This window comes from Schistosoma haematobium, chromosome ZW (genome assembly GCF_000699445.3).
Source record: "Schistosoma haematobium chromosome ZW, whole genome shotgun sequence".
Taxonomy (NCBI): Eukaryota; Metazoa; Platyhelminthes; class Trematoda; order Strigeidida; family Schistosomatidae; genus Schistosoma; species Schistosoma haematobium.
The window spans coordinates 25,509,908-25,528,000 of record NC_067195.1 but is presented as its reverse complement, the minus strand read 5'-3'; the positions used below and the strand labels follow the sequence as shown (position 1 = coordinate 25,528,000).

The 18,093-nt window shown below is 36.9% G+C and overlaps 1 protein-coding gene across 1 annotated transcript in view; it reads left to right on the top strand.

Moving 5' to 3' along the window:
* Positions 1–17,844, top strand: part of MS3_00003108 (uncharacterized protein) — a 29,329-nt gene extending 11,485 nt beyond the window's left edge. The window contains exons 4-10 of the mRNA XM_051210809.1: positions 4,199–4,386; positions 6,500–6,610; positions 8,273–8,641; positions 9,519–9,614; positions 10,283–10,370; positions 13,977–14,060; positions 16,049–17,844. Of these exons, the coding sequence (XP_051070830.1) occupies positions 4,199–4,386; positions 6,500–6,610; positions 8,273–8,641; positions 9,519–9,614; positions 10,283–10,370; positions 13,977–14,060; positions 16,049–16,182 (1,070 nt within the window). The 3' untranslated portion in view covers positions 16,183–17,844. The remainder of the gene's footprint in view (positions 1–4,198; positions 4,387–6,499; positions 6,611–8,272; positions 8,642–9,518; positions 9,615–10,282; positions 10,371–13,976; positions 14,061–16,048) is intronic.
* The last annotated feature ends 249 nt before the right edge of the window (positions 17,845–18,093 follow it).

The window sequence follows — 18,093 nt, the reverse complement described above, 5'->3', positions numbered from 1 at the left end:
AGAGAGGTGTGACAGCAGTAAGGTGTTTCCCTCGGACAACCAGCATCTGCAGCGATGCTGCCTTCTCACAAGAAAGGAGGGGGTTAGAAATGGTTGACCCTCACCTCACGGATTTCCCTCTCCGGTGGTAAGGCCATTTGAAGAACGGAGCTAACACATCAAAAACCTCCCACAAAAAGGCCGTGCGCGTCCGGCCTCAAGCAGTTGTCCCCTGGGCTCTGCGGTCACGCTCCCAGGTCGTTAAGGCCGACATTAATCCGACTTCCTTTTCAGGTTCCTCTAGAGATACCCTTCTACGGTGTGGGCAACCGGGAAGTGACATCAGCCCTCATACCCGTAACAACACACGAGACCAAGTTGGTCACATTCAAATCCTTCCTACACCTCTTAATACCTCTCTTATCTCCCCGCCTAACCCCTCTCACGTCCTTTTTTCACCTCGCACCGCTAGGACCAACGATTTGAGCACGCGGAACGTTATTCCTGGTCTCCTGAAACCACGCTCTAAACTACATGTAGGAGCTTTTAACGTACGAACACTGTGCCAAATAGGACAACAGGCTTCCTTAGCTAGGACTTTAGAATCCCGCGCCATCGATGCGTGCTGCGTCTCCGAAACGCGCATACAGGACCCGAGTAGCGTCATTCACTTGACATCACCATGTCAAAACAACGAACCAACTCGATTCACACTTCGTGTATCTGGAGGCCCAGATTCTACTTCTCGTGGACTCACCGGCGTAGGTTTAGCATTGAGTCCTAGGGCAGAACAAGCTCTCTTAGACTGGATCCCAGTAGACAGTCGTGCACTGTCCGACTAAACGTAACAGTAAGGATCCGAAAAGATAGGGACACTCGTCGTCGTCTCCGAAACGCGCATACAGGATCCGAGTATCGTCATTCATTTGACCTCACCATATCATAATAACACTGGATCTCAGCAACATCAACCGCACTGATAGATGCTCGAAAAGTCATCCCATCTGGCTCTAAACATAAGGAAGAGCGGAGTCAGCGTAAGCGCAGACTTATAAGAAGCCTACGCAATCATCGCGAATAGTGGTTGGTAGCGAAAACAAGAGAGATGGAAAAGGCAGCGGCAATGGGTAACAGCAGACCATTCTTCACACTTGTCAAGGAAACTGGTATTAGGAACCCAACTGTTAACGAAACTATCTCTGAAAAAGATGGACATATTATTCATTCTCAATCCAGGAGATTGGATCGATGGGCAGAACACTTTATGGATCACTTCAACTGGCCTTCAGCCACACTTCGGTTTCCCATAATCTTCAGTCGACCTGGATGGCAAGGTAATGTAAGTCCTCCAACTCTTTACTTGGTTGAAAAAGCTATAAGAAATCTAAAACATGATAGAGCAGCAGGCCCTGACAGGTTTGCCCCTGAGGTTTTCAGATATGGCGGTCCAGTATGAACAGTGAGATTAACTGAAGTCTTAGGTAGAATCTGGGAACTGGATGTAATCCCATCTGACTGATCTCAATCACTGATTGTGCCAGTCTATAAAAAAAGAACAAAAGTCCTGTTGTGACAATCAAAGAGGAATCAGTTTGACTAACATAGTGTCTAAAATATTAGCTTCAATAATACTTTGACGCCTAACCAAAGCTGGTGAAGAACACGTTAGAGAAAACCAGACTGGTTTTCGACCTGGACGAGGTTGTGTAGACCAGATATTCACACCACGTCAGGTCCTAGAACATAGATAGACATTCAGACGCCCCACAATCGTGGTATTTCTCGACCTTAAGACAGCATTCAACTCTGTTGATCGTGAGGTTCTATGGTAGTGTTTGTCACTGAAAGAAGTACATTAACCTTATAAAGGCTCTCTACTCGAACATAACTGGTCGAGTGAGAGCTTATGGCGAACTGTCATCAGAATTGATTATCTCAAGTGGTGTTCGTCAGGGCTGCCCACTCTCTCCATTCTTGTTTAACTTTGTCATTGACGTGCTTTTAGAGATAACACTTTCCTCATCTAAATTTCCAGGAGTTGAACTTTTACTGGGAGATTCACCTATTGACTTAGAATATGCGGATGACATTTGGTGAAGACGCTGACGGAATGCAGAGTCTTCTGACCACTATAAACAGCAATGCAAGGATGTTTGAGGTGCGATTCTCTCCCTCGAAATGCAAAATGTTGCTTCAGGATTGGGTTGCATCCACACCCGAAATAATGATAGGGAGTGAAGTAGTTGAGCGTGTCGATCGCTTCACTTATCTTGGGAGTCTCATCAGCCCTTATGGTCTGGCGTTTGACGAAATCTCAGCACGGATACAGAAGGCTCGACTAGCTTTTGCCAACTTGCGTCATTTATGGCGTAGGCGAGATATCCGTCTATCAACCAAAGGACGTGTTTACTGCGCAGCAGTTCGTTCCGTCCTACTTTATGGCAGTGAAACATGGCGGGTAAGAGTAGAGGATATTCGTAGGTTACTAGTATTCGATCATAGATGTCTTCGAAACATTGCTCGTATATCCCGGGACCACCGAGTAAGCAATGCAGTTGTTAGGAAATGGGTACTAGATAAGGATGTCAAATCAATTGACGAAGTAGTGAAACTTCGTCAGTTGAGATGGTTTGGACATGTGTTACGTATGCCCAACCACCGACTGCCGCGACGTGCAATGTTTTCTGGTGTAGGAGTAGGTTGGAAGAAAGTTAGGGGCGACCATACCAAAACATGGCACAAGTCCATGAAGTCACTGACAAGTGGACTGCGTCATGTTGGTAAGTGTAAACTACCTGGTTAGGGACCGCGAGATGATAGCAACCGATGGTTAGAGACCCTGAATGACATGGCTCAAAATCGTTTGCACTGGTGCAAGTGCATCAACTCTTTGTGTCTTCCCAAATTCTAATCTCTTGAATTCTCCTTTTATCTTTTTTTCTCTTTCCAAGTTTATTTCACTGTATTATACTCCTTGAATAACATCTTCAAACCCTGATCTTTCCGATTACTGCTTATATTCTTACTACCTCTACCACTATGGGGTTTAAATCGACAATTACATCTCTGTGCTAATGTGGTATGGCAACTTGAACTGATGTACGTACGTACGAAGTTCTGCGTTGTTACTGACTGAGTATTTGAGCGTTATTCAGCTACCATTAGGCGATATGATGAAGTGTTACTGCATCATCCGGATAATTTCCGAACACTTCCTTGGTACACACATAATTTATTTCTACTAATCGAAGGGCTCTCTTGTAGCAGTTTAGGTTTCTACACATGAAAAATAATCACTCAACTACTCTATACTTTATACATTTCTGGCTTAATTTTTTTGATTGGTGCTTCTGGCTGGGATAGATCCATGATAGCTTATTGATTTTAGGTGGTTTATAGCCTCTACATTGCTAATATGTTATTTAATTATATATTTTAGCGATTTGAGTATTGACAAGTTAAATGATTTTGTTTTAGTTTACCATATGTATATTCATTCCCTGAAGATGATATCAATCTAGTCAAAATACGACTTTAGCCACAAATATATTAATGAAAGTGTTTTGATGTGTACAGAATAATCCAAAATACACAACACCTATATTATGTCAGTGCAAGTTTTCACGTTACATATATTCGGGTAAAAGTCTCTGAAAATAATTCCATTGTCGAGATCAACTTTCATGAGAATTCCACGTCTACAGCTTACCACAATATGGCATGGTACCTTCTTGTACTATGAAAAAGCTAGAATGTAGACCTGATGCACAAATCATGACCAACTAAAGTGTATCAAAGAGGTTCACAAAGGTGTGCGTTATTTAGTTGATTATCAGTAAAATGATCAGATTGATTAATGTTTTTCAGACATTTATTAAGGATTGTTTCGAACGAGCGTATCTTCATGTACGCTAATTATGTTCACGAAGTGCTGTTACGAAAAGCTAGTGTTGAAAATTATTCTTTAATGATGAAAAGTATAAAAGTTATGTGTCGGTAATCTTATCACCAGCCTATTGGTTATCATTTAGATTCTAGTTCTAGTGTAAAATTTAAAATGATCATAAATGATCTGGAATTTCACTTTAAGTAGCTGTTCACTCTGCGTTCTTTTTAAGTACATAATATACGTATGCCAGATCGCAGGCTTTTTGTGTTCGTTCGATCTTCACTATTAGTACTGAAGTCTTTATCGGTATATCGTACCTGAATTTTGTAGAGGATAGTGATGGCGAAAATGAAATTGCGGAGTCTCACTCTGGTTTTATGACTCAGAAACAAGTAGTGAAGATATCTGACAATCCCAATAGTCATCTTCATAAGGATAGTTATAGCGGAGTCACGAATTTTACCAAATACAACAGCGAAAACTCGGATACTGGTGATAATGCGAATCCTGTTGAGAAGGTTAGTCCTATATATCACATACCAGTTTTGAGTTTATAATGTAACATGAGTATTTGAATTTTTCTATTTGAAACAAAATATTTATGAAGCTGATTGGTGCTTTGTGCGATAACAATGGTAATGGAAACTGTTGTATTTTCTACTTACACCGAGAACGCTACTAACATAACTCACATTAGATATACAGTGACACTGATTTGTTCACCTGAAAATTCTGTCCCGAACTATCAGCGAGAACAGCATAAAGCTAACGATGTACTCAGGCTTAAAACTCACACTGTGCAAGTTCGCATTTAATGCGTTGGATGGGTTAGGATATTATTAAAATTCCATAAATCAGTTGTTCAGAATACATGCATTATAGATATATATCCTGAAACACACAACAATGTGTTCCATAGTTCCCCCTTTCCATTTATAAGAGGCCCGTTCAATTAAAAGCCTACTTTGCACATGACGATTCAAAATATTACTTATCATCCTTAAATAGCCACCAATGTGGTTTCCGGTAATAGCTTTAATACGAAGTTGTTAATTTTGGCGAAGTATCTGATGTTGTTCACTGAATCAAAGTTTATAATTTTCCCATCTCCACTTTTGTTTCCTCATACTAAGAATTCTTCACAAATAAATTATCTTATGTGTTAACGCTGAATCCCTAGATGAATCAGTACTGAAGGTAATTAGGGCTTTCCTTCTCACAGTAAAATGATTGGTAAAGCATATAAATTATCCGCATACTGTAAAGTTAGTTTTTGATGGAATTTATTAAGTCACCTCAACTATATTTTGCAGACTTTGGATGGGGAGCGTAGTTATCAGAATTTTCGTAATGGCCGAAAAGTCCATGCCCCACTAGCTGTTCTCGTGAATCGGTCGAATACATCTTCACTTAGTGGTTCTTTGACAACTATGCAATACGTTAGCAATGCCATTAAAGGGAATAAGTCGAATGTCGAACAAGTCTTAACGACCCTTGAGAATTCTTTAGACTTATCGGAAAACCTCTGCCAGAAAGCAATTTTAACCCAAATATTGGATCACTCTGGAAAACCTAATGTTAGGAGATCTTGGGATTCTTCTTCAAACAAGGTAACATTTTCAAAATAGGAACTCTGCTCAAACTATTTCACTACCCTCCGTAAGATATAGTTCACAAATGAGAGTATAATTATTTCACTGTCATCTAGTTGTTGTAGTTTTCTAATGAGTCTCCAGACAACCTGTGTACAATATGATGTGAAATAAGGAAATTCCGACTCATAAAATACTTCATGTTGACCTACTAAAATCTCAAAGGCTATTATTGCATTAAGTTCATATGAAAAATTCTCACACTTCTTAATGACAACAAAAGGCGACAGTTAATTCGATACAAAATCAAAATAATTAGGGTTATTTTTCAAATAATTGATTCATTGAGGAGCTGTTGCCACTGATACGTCACACCATGTATTAAGATGTTTTCGTCACTGAGATAACTTTCCATTTTAAACTCATGCTTCACCGATAATGTATTGCCTCACCAATCTGACTTGCATAACAATAGAAGTCCATCGAACTGTTCGCAAAACCTCACCTAGCATATGTTTCGTGTATCCTCTGTATTTTAAAAACTGAATCGACTAACGATACAGTTTACGTTTTTGATATTCGAATCGTTAGTACCTCAAAGTAACTAATTATGTTGTCATTGGTACCACCCTGTTTTTAGTCGTTTACTAGAAACCATTAAAATATGAAATTAAACTTTTTAGGGAAATTCTTAATGTATAGTTTATAGATAACTGTTAAGTTTGTTCTCATTCTCATTCATATAGAAAAGTATAAAGTTTTGGTTTACCCATGTTTTGTGCCAAATTAACTTTATTTTTATTCAAAATACTTTGGTTTCAATCCGGTATACTAATCATTTCATACTAAACGAATTCAGCCTATTTTATAATATTTTGTGGCCTATTGTAAAAATGAAGACAAAAAAGAATTTCGATAATTATGACACCTTACCAATATCCCAAGTTTGCATTTTTGCTTTAATTCATTGCTTCCTTAACGTGTAGTCGATTTTTGAGTACATTGATAAAAATGGGTGTATAATGTTTCACGTATTTAGACAAACGCTACTCAGGAGTGTGAAGACTTAAAGTATGGTGAGGCAACTCAGTCCTTACTTTTAGATCCAACTAGGAACTTGGAAGAATTCATCATGAAACCTGCTCCTCAGGTAAATGTAACAGAACTATTTTATATTGTCAATTATCCAATTATTTCCAAATTGCAATTGTTATGTTCAATCATTTAACTTAGCTACTGTATATAGCCCATACACCTACTTGTCCTAAACTGGAAAGGAAGAGAAAAGGCAGTACTCTGTAGAAAGCCATATTACTGACTAGATACGAGACAACTCAGATGTATTTAGATAAATTGATCCTAGAATTGACACATGGGTATTGGATTTAGCTAAATATATGATAGGCTTACTGATTGTAGGTCAGCCTCGCTTAAATCGGACTTACCATATGGCTTTTCTGTTTTCATTTATAATTATGGACCAGAGGTGGGAAAATAGCGGTGTACGAGATTATCCGTGAAAGCTGCTAAGTATGAGATAATTTGAACGTGACACTTTTTACTAAAATCTTGAAACATTTTATCCGAATGACTTATTTTGCTGTCTCAAACAAAATATTTCCTGAATACAATGGACCAGTAAAAAACTACATATTCATACTCATTTTGTTGATAATGCGATACTGTTAACGCTGATAATTGTGTAATTAAATGTTAGTCTTTTTAATGGTTGATGTACTTCAGTTTATTAATTGAAAATATACTAGCATTCTGTATGTCGCCCCCGCCTGTTGCTCTACCTGTAATCATTGAATCACTTCACAAAAACGTATGCCCACCTCTATTATGTACGCTTCACTTTGGCTTCCAGAATTTTATCATTGGGAAAATTGGTTAGTTAATTGAAATCAGTTAAAATAAAACAACACTTAAAAGTTGACTTATATTACCCTAATATTTGACAAGGGTAATCGTTCACCACATACTAGTTATTACAACGTTAACATATACACATGTGGTAACTCCATATCATACTATTTTGTGAAATGATGAACTGTTACTTCTGAGCTGCTAGATCTTCAGTCAATCGTAAGAAAATCCAATAACATTGCTTCAAATTCTTTTAAATTGAACTTTCACTACCATTTCTTACAATTTAATTGATGTATTATGAATACCATGACTTGTGTTTGGAGTCCGTTCTATTTTTCTCTGTACATAGCTCATGATCAGTAATACAGATTTATTTTGATGAGCAAAACCTGTTCAAATTCTCATGCTAATAATTTCAGTCCCAAAAGATACTATCGTATCTGATTCTCCAGAAATCTTCAAGTTCTAAAAAATAAATGATAATTCTCAATAACCGCACCAGTCCATTTTGATTATCTGTAGTACTGTGGTGTGTGCCACTTATATTGACATAAGTAGTATATGATGCTAGTCGTGAACAGAAGATCTGGCAGCAGAGACAAGAGGATCGAACAGTAAAGAGTGGAAACAAAATGCAAGAACAATGAAGTATGAGTCGTTTTGAGACAATTGGTGGACATTTTGCAAATTAAGCATTTACTTTATGATTGTTAGATTTTATTAACAAGTCCTGTAATTTTGTGTTAAATACATTCAATTGTCCCCACCCGTGTTCTGTTCACTACAGTACTTTAGAAGCTACAATGGCACAACAACCACTTGTCTTGAGTGTAGATAAGAAATTTTTGATTCATTTCAGGATTCTCGAAATAACATTTTATCGTTTGTAATTCAGAAAATGCTTGTATCTTAATTTCCAATTAATTTTTTGACTTTAAAGGGTGTGACCATACGTTGTCGTATTACACGAGACAAACGAGGTGTCGATCGTGGAATTTTTCCATCATATTATCTTCATCTTGAAAAAGAAGACTGTAAGTTCTTCTTACTTGCAGCTAGGCGTCGCAAGCGATCAACAACGAGTAACTATGTGATTTCTTGTGATGCCACTAATTTATCTCGTGATGCAATTAGTTTTGCCGGGAAACTGCGCTCCAACTTTCTGGGTACTCATTTTACTGTGTACGGCTGTGAATCAAAATCACGAGATAGTAAATCCTTAAATTCAGGGGACAAGGTAAATGATTCTGGTTCGATAACGACAACTACTAAGACACACAATATGCTAGAGCTTGCTGCAATCATATACGTAAGTTTTATTATCAGTACCTGTAGACCTCATTACGTCACGAATCCTAGAAACTGGTTTTTGATGAGCAATAGTGACCAGCAGAGGAGTAGGTCTATAGATGCTTAGGACCTACCAAACAGAAAAGTGGGATTAATCCATAAATCCGTTGACTGTTGGAAGCAGCCATGTCAAGTGATGGAGGTTTCAGGATAGATTATGCGAATTTCTCCAAACATATGGGTGGGGAACATAGATAATGAATTTTGATTGATTTCATTTGTCTCATTCCTGTTATATTCCGTGTTTTTTGTGTTGTCGATTTCTTGCCGCTCTGTGGACGAGAAAGTTTGGTAAATTGAGCGGAAATACATTGAGTCAAGTTCTCATTGTATACCTCAAACTGCTTTAGTAAGCTTGTCACAAATATAACGGATGATAACGAAAACATGACCTTGAAGCAAATGTTCAAAACATGATTAGCAAAATTGTACTAAAAACCTTTTTTGAGCTTAACATAGATGAACACTTCTGTATCCCCATTCAGATAAAAAGATACAGTGAACATTATATCTACACTCCATAAAGCAGCTTTAACATGTGAATTTCGTAAAATACCAGGATGTTATAGGTAATACTTCTGCCAATAATAAGTAACTGGTTATTTAATTGTGTAAGTTTTACGAATGTGTATGAATGAAGAAACATTTTATTAGCTAAAACGTTAAGGTTAAAATGACTGTTTTTCAAATATTAAGTGCGACATTGTCTAAAAAGTCTTTAATAATAATAACTTTTTGTCCGATTAAACATAGAGTCTACTATCAATAAACCAGCTTTCATTCCACAATCCTGGAAGTGATTTTCTTGATATTGTACCTTTACTCGTTTTTCTCAGGATACAAACGTACTGGGTTTCAAAGGACCAAGGAGAATGACTATTATTTTGCCGCGCTTAAGTGCTACTTGTCAGCATTTTTCATGTCCTGGAAATGTATGTCCTTAGTCAATATACTATTTTTTAAAACTCAATATCGAAATAATATTTTTGTGATAATAAAGTTTTGTGCAGGTTGTTATGTTTAAAAATGACACTATTAGCATGCGAAATGTCGGTCTTATTGGAATAACCATTCCAGAGTTAACTCTTTCAATTCGTAATCTGGTGTCGTCAATTTCCTGTAGAGCTGAACTCACTCATTTATATTTAAATGGTGGTTAGTGCCACTTTTTTAACCACAGTCGGCTAGTATGTTATAGCAACGAGACATTCGTCGTCGCTGGTGCTCGATATTACTATGTATTGTTGATTTTTCTCTTTACATGAATATAATAATTGTCTAGTCACATCTCGTTTATAAATACTTATATTGAAGTTCTAGATTATTATCTCTGAATTTATACTTACTCATGCATAGACGTATTCTTATTCAGTTATTTGAAAGGTATAACGTAATCGATCTATGCCTATTTTGTTCAATAATCAAAATTTAGTAATGAGAACTGTAATTCTACGCTGCATTGTACGCACTTATTCCTAAAGTAGTTCATGCTTCAGTTTAGTTCCTTTTTATAAACATCTCCGTTGATTCATCAAGCGTGATTTTCAAATTAACAATAACACTGGCATCTTTAATTAGCAAATATTCCTTGTTCATTTAGGATACTACCTGGCTAATCGACTCATGGCGGAGAAAAGATATGCAGAACGTTCTACAACTACAAAACAAGAATCCTGTTTGGAATGAAGGTAAGGCAACATGTATATTGATTCATCCTTCAAAACGGTATTGTCCAAAAAACGGAGCATATTTCTTGTTTATCGTTTACTGGCCGAAAATACTAAACATTTAATTCCTTGTTGAAAATTAATCGTGATCCAAGCAAAAACAAACTGTCGTCTGTAATCATAAGAACGACTGTACGATTGGGCATTCCTGAGATATAATGTTGTACTTTATGAATAATGTTTATAAAACTTATTTATGAATTCTCTGTCATAATATAGTAGTAGTGTAATGTTGTGATAAACGCTGTTAACTGGTGTATTTCAGTCTATTGTATACGTGAGATGAAATTCAATGAGTCGTTGACCACCTCAAATATATCTGTCAGTATTTATTTGTATATAGCAAAAGATATCACTCAGGAAATTAGTGATTGAAAAACAAAGACCCCAAACTTTGCGAACCTGTTTATCCAAAAGGTATTTTCACAGCTGGCATAAAAGTGTTAGCTATTGGAGTCCGGAAATTGGGTACAGTAAGGCATCACTAAATATGTTGAACGTAATAGTAATGTTCTACAGCATCTTTTCAAATGGCTTACACGTCAAAGTATTTCCAGTCTGTCAGAATTGATTGACTATCGTCATGATGTTGTAGAATGCTAACCGAAATCTAATGTTCACACTCAGAGCATTTTCATGACATGTGTCTTTATTCGTCGTTTTCGATATATCTATTGATTGTATTGTTTGTCATTCAGGTAAGATTGAAATTCTTTCGTGATCGGTTCAAGTTCGTATGATTTCAGATAGAAGTAACGGAAATGCACGATTTCTCTTACCAGTTCAGGGGGTATTTTATATCTTAGTGTACATGAGAAAGGTTCGAATGGGTCAGAACTGACATCCATAATACCTTTTTCATTTCAGATTGCTATAATTTGTGTAAGGACTGTTTACCCTCGAAAGTCCTATACAAAAGTATGTTGATTTCTTGGATGACTACTACTACTCCCGGATCTCACTTGCATATCAAAGGGATGTCAGTAGAACGTTATGATCTGGGTTTTGTGGTAGTCAGTCGTCTAAATGGATTGGAACTTCATTTGCACCATCCAAATTCACTTATTTCCCACTGATGGTTCAAAATTTCAGTTGACCAATTCTTTGATGAATCGTTAATCTCCGTTAAACCACTAACAAACTTGCGCTTCCCTTTTCTCGTCTTTGCAGAAAGTATGTCTGTTGGATAAAAGTTGCACTTACTTAGCTAAGACTATAAAACTTTAGCTGTTTGTAAGTAATTCGATTTAGAAAGTTATATTTCCTGTACGTGTTAGGACCGGATATGTTCTTCTACCATGGATTTGCTTTATTTATTATTCCTTCACGTGTTTTCGTAAAAAAGTTAGTGGAAAAAAATCTGCACGTTGTTTATCTCATCAGAACTAAAAACCTTTTATGTGGTTTGAAATGCCAAACTTTATTGGCCAACTAGATAATCGATCCTTTAAACTGTTGTCATGGGATATATAAGCATGTGGAACAAATTTTCATGTCTTTGTGAATGTCCTTCTTGACGACTATATTGTTCTAGGATCTCTAACTGTAAGCAAAAAGCAGTCCTACCTATCGAATTCTTATGCAAGTTTCAAGTAATTGTGAGAACTAACGACTGAAATGTTTCTCCAACTTTTTTAATTGTTCGAATCTTCTTGGTAAACAATCGTAGCTAGATAATAAACAATAACAAGATAATCTCTAAATACTTGTTCATCGTCATTTGTATAGTTATATTAAAGTTATGAACATACTAGGTAGCATATTTGTATGCAGAATAAGTTACTAAAATTGACCGATGTACATATGTGCCTGGTCCTACCTTGTAGCTGACTGACTTACAGTCAAGAGTTATTGAAATCAATATTATGCTCTGTGGGGGTCTGATATGCGTCAGTTTACAGGAGATTTAAGAGCTGATTGTTACTCCTTGATTTATGAGTGGATCTCCAGAAATTTGTAGTTTCCAACGTATCAATAGAAACATGGACTGTGGGACCCTCTCTGATGCTTTGCTGAAAGCAACATAAGATACATACGCAGGTTCACTGTTATCTAAGGACTTCATCTTTTAGTGAGGAATAAGTTGTTCTACAGTTTTTATAACGATATGATACGCTGATTATTAATATTCAGGGTTTTAAGATCACAATAGTTTTTCCAAAGGAACTATTTCGTATTCCGATATCGGTTTTCCGAAGCCACACAGTATTTATATTGATGGGTGATGTCTATATCCTATTTTACGGTTTTGAGTGACTGTGGTATCCATTTATTCCTGTGATAAATTACCTTTATGAAGAGGTCATTTCATCATTGCTGCCCATTGAGCAGCTATGTACATTGTAATTTGGACTGTAGCCCATCTAGTCCTTATTTACTCTCCTGTTTATATATAGTATACTGTCTTTAGTACGTTGTTCCTATTAACTTCCATAAAAAGTAACATATTCTTTACAGTAGCTTCTGGATTGTTTTAGGGATTAACTGATGATCCATCAAACACGATGCGTCCACCTTTTTGGATTGACTTAGATGCTCATATTAAGCAACAGTACTAAGAGTACCAACAACATAATGGCATTCGTCTTTTTGAAACGGTCGGATATACAAAGAATCCGGTCACCAAGTTTTGCAGTTGTCTGAAAAAAACACTGGAGCTCCAAGTGATTTCCACCATATCAGTACTTTATAGATAAGTGCAACAGCGAAGAGCAGGATCTGTTTGTAAAACAACTTCGAGAGCGTCCTAAATACTATACGTGACCTCTTGAGCAGAAATCTACCGTTTGTCGGAATTTCTAACAAAACCTACACCTATAACAGAAACTAAGGTGAAATAACTGTCTACCTAAGTAGCCTCTGATCCTTACATTGTAGTTCAAAAATGAGTCAACGAAACTGTACAAGTTTATCCATCGCACCTCTAAACATCACGCATGACGGTCGGGCGGAGAATGGTAACGAACACTAAGGAACCCTATCCTCGCATGCTGTGTCATTAAACTGGGGTAGATGCTTAACACTCAAGGTTATCTAGCAAGTGCTATCCCATGTTTTATTTCTTACAATTTCGCTCCTAACATACTGTTAGCCATAAGAATTTAGAAGAATGAAGCTAGTCTTCGTGTCCATTGTTTGTACGACATTTTCCTGACTAGTTTTTGTATCTATTTCATTACTAACAAGCCACGATTATTCTTTTTGTTAACATTAAATTTAGTTACCGACTCATATTTTCTTAATTGATAATGAATTTATATTCAATTATAAAGCCTTTCTAACATTCGGTTAAGGTGGAATATTTGTCCCCTTTCGAAATTTCGTTAAGGTTATTCACTTGAGCTGTTTGACTAAGAATCTTATTTACGAAGCTATGATTACAGTGACTTTGTTCACCGAGTTGAAACATGTTAGTTTATCCCAGATGATACCTGTAGCCGCTGTTTACGCATTCAGTTCAACGTATGCATTGTGTTGATTACCAATTGATCTTAAAAGACCCCACTGCCAGGTTGGTTAATATTTACTAATACATAGACTCATTCTTCTTCGCTTATACATTTTCAGAGACCCAATCATACGTGCTCAATTTTCATGGTCGCGTCACGCAAGCTTCGGTGAAGAACTTCCAAATCGTACACAGAAGTGACGGTAAGATTCCAATCACATTTCTAGAAAAGCCTTTCGTGTCAGTCGTATTTCAAAAACTTTCTTGGTTCAATCATGCCACCAACGAAGTCGTGAAGGGATTCGTTGGTTCCATCGTACGAGTAACTTTTTGAGGGCATACATGATCATCCAACCCCATATGTCAAAGTTCAGAAGCAATATCTCTAACATATAACACGACTGTAGGAAATCAAAAAATATCCTTACATTATTGATTTTCATATTGTAGGATTTTCACATGAAAATACACTGTTAATAATACTAGCACGTAATCACACTTAAGTTGGACTACAATGATTCTAACATATTTCTGACAAAGTTGAATGACTGACCGTAGGTGACAACAATATCTAATTTAGCTGAGGTGACCCGACTGCTGAAGAACCGTAGGGGACAGACGCTACTATAGAAAGTCAGTCGGCGGGACTAAATGGTGTCTTGAGGAATAACTAACCGAACTTACATGTCGATAATCATATTCATGTCTATTAAGCTTGACGCACTTTCAGTATGGCCGGGGGTGAGGAGAGTCAGCTTTCCCTCTCGAAATTTTCTTATATAGCCACTGTCAGGGAAGTCCTTTTCATTGCCTTCTCGCGGTGGGGGTGTTGTCAAAATTTGTTTGCTAGTCTTAAACCCAAATTCTACCGATCAACACTGAAGCTGGAATATCACCTCTCCATCAAAGTTTATAGGTTATCTACAGGTTTGTTTTCTGTTTCGATTGCATTCGAGCTGCAGCCGAGGGTCATGGGTTTCGAACTTTGAAAACGTCGTTTATTCAAACAACGCATTACATATTAACTAGTATCTGCTCTGCAATAGTTCTATAACATAATAATGACCATTAAGAATAAAAGATGTTCTTAGACCACTAGTATTCGATCGTAGGTGTTTTCGAAGCATTCCTCTTGTATTTCGTGACCACTGACTAAGCAATGCTTTGGCTAGAAACACGGTACTAGATTAGGATGGTGAGTCGATTGATGGGGTAGCAAATCTGAAACAGGTGGTTGAGATGTGTGACGTAAGCCCGACCACAGCCTACCTCGACGGGAGATGTGTGGTGTGAGAGTAGACCGGAGGGGAGCTAGAAGTGGACCAACTGAAAGCATGACATCAATCCATAAAATCATCGACGACTGGACGGTTGTATAGACTACCTGGTTGGCGTCCGCCCGATTGTCGTAACTAGTAGTTACAGACTTGGAGTGATCTAGCTGGAAACCGTTAGCAGTGGCACACGTGCATCCATTCTTTGTCTTCCTTCAATTCTAAGCTTTTGGATTCCGTACAACTTTTCTATTTCACTAATTTATATTTCCTTCAGTTCCTGATTGTTCGGTTACTAATGTTACTGTTACTAACACTATCCTGAGATTCGACTTGACAACTTCATCTCCGTGTTAATGAGGTGTGGTAACTTGGACCGATGTACATACGTACCAGGTCCCACGTTTATTTTACAATTGAGAACTTGAATTATTTTGAAATGAATGTTGCGCGTTAACCATGGGTGGATATGTTAAATTTGGTATACGAATGGACACCATTAGATCTATAGGTATGTTAGTGGCTGGCACTACCACTGTTTGCACTATCGAAAGTTATTTCTCGTCAAGCTTGTAACAAAAGAAACTGGACAAGTTTTGGTATTCTCACCTTCATGGTCTCGTTTTCCGTTAACAGCATCACTGATAATTTGTTTACAAGAATTGTAATACAACTACTCAAACGATTATCTGACGACGATCCTTTAGCTCTAGATTTCTAATTCTTATTATTTTGAGAATTCATGATACAAACGTTTTAGTATGTATCATATTGCGACATGGTAACGGCCGTGACAGATTTTACGTAACTTTTGTCACCAAACTGCTTGATTTCTACCAACTTAATTCAGATGTCATCAACTTGGACTGTCCAAGTACATATACTGACAACAAATTGTTTTGTGTTATCTTTTTTAGATGAATACATACTTATGCAATTTGGACGTATCTCTGAGGACGTCTTCACAATGGACTATACGTATCCTATGTGTGCCCTACAAGCATTTGGGATTGCTTTATCTTCCTTTGATAGTAAATTAGCATGCGAATAGTTATCTTTGCATTTATTACGAATTATGACTTTACAAGCTTTATGTAGACTACTAAAAATGGAGTCTACTTATTTTTTGCCAAATTATATACTTTCCCACAGCACATACCAACCTCCAGCAACCTCAATAGCCATAAGTTCTGCCGTTACGTCGCTAGAATATCCTATTTACATAGTCCGTAACAACCGATTTTACATCCACTTATATTTGTACATCATGTAAACCTAGATCTGAACACAAAGATCCTATTGTTGAAACATGGATAACTATAAAAACAACTATTCTAAAGTAATACTCAGTAGTTTAAAAATTGTTTGTAAATGTTTCTTAGTTATCTAACTTGGTTTTTAGTAACTCTTCTTACTTGATCATACACTACATCAAATAGTATTTGCAATAGACATACGATTGTAAAACGGTTCAGTTTACACAGCTAATTTTGAATCCTAATTGCTTATAATGGTTAACTATCGTCTGGCGATTGCATTGACAAATTACAGATCATTGTATTTTTTCGGCTTACTGTGAAAAACGAAGATGTTAGTTCTAAAATGTAAAATAGCATGAAAGTACAAAAATGTATTAGGTTGACATTTGAACCCATTAGTTTGAATATCGCTAAGGAGTATTGAAACAGAAAGCTTTAGACTTGCTCGACTATTAAGCTAAGTAGTAAAAACTGCTTTAGTTTTTCTGTAGTTGTAGTGTTAATTTAGAGATATTTTCGATGTACATCGGTATGCCCCACATACAGTCTCCATTTGCTTCGGTGTCTAACACAATAAAAACTAGATGCTATAAACTAAACATTAGTAACGTCTACCATAATACTTACATTTAATATAGAAACAGGAATGTTCTCAAGTTGCTTTACTTCATGAGGAAGTTGATACTAATAAGGAAACTAATAAATCCCGAGTTGTGATGGCTATAATGTCAACTAACTGGGCTGGAAAATGATTTTCCAATGAGACTTGGATTTAAAACCTACCTCACGATAAAAGTTCGGGGAGTATCACTACCCTGACAATAACTACAGTAACTTATTGGTCAGAATACTAGTTAATACAGCTACATAAGGACCAAAACCGACCGATTTTCGACGACCCTAGGGACTTATGTCCGATTGCTGACAGTACACGTCGGTGGCGTCGTTTCAGACATGGCAATCCAAAATATTTGTCCAGTTCTCTGCCTCGACTATTATGGCTAGTATGTTATGCGGCGATACAAATATTACGTGGCGATAAAGTAATGTGACCAAGATTATATATGTATATATATATGACGTAGGCTAACCATAATTTAAACCATTAACAAGCGGTTCAACTACCCGTATGAACAAATATCTGAACCCATGAACTTGAGGAAAAAACGTCTAATTGCAAGATTATGACTGATTAGGCTAAAATGTAGTTACACAGCAAAGTAGGTTTATAATCTCACGGATAACCAAAATGTGTGCATGCTCATAACTCCTACGACTGAAATATTAAACGATGATGACAAAAGATGCAATGAACTTACACTGAATCTTTTTGCGATCTCAGAGAGCTTGTTCGACCCAAAATCAAAGGCGTACTTAAGGTTAGATACAGAGCCACTGGGGAAGGAAACAACGGTTGCAACAGAACCACATATGGATGCGTAAACCAACTTGCGAAAAGAACGGCCTGTAAAGATTAGTTTGAAAACACAACTGAACTCACTTTTATATCCAAGAACCCAGCCTCCCAAACTACAACTAACAACGAATCCTAGACGAGCTAATACAACCGGTTCATCCCTTATTACTTTGGTTATAGCTAATTCCGAAAATATGTAACATGAATGACGTACATGTGGTGAGATTTCTAATGCTTGATTGGTACTTTAATGCGTGTTTCTGAAGATCAGTAAATTAAAATCTGG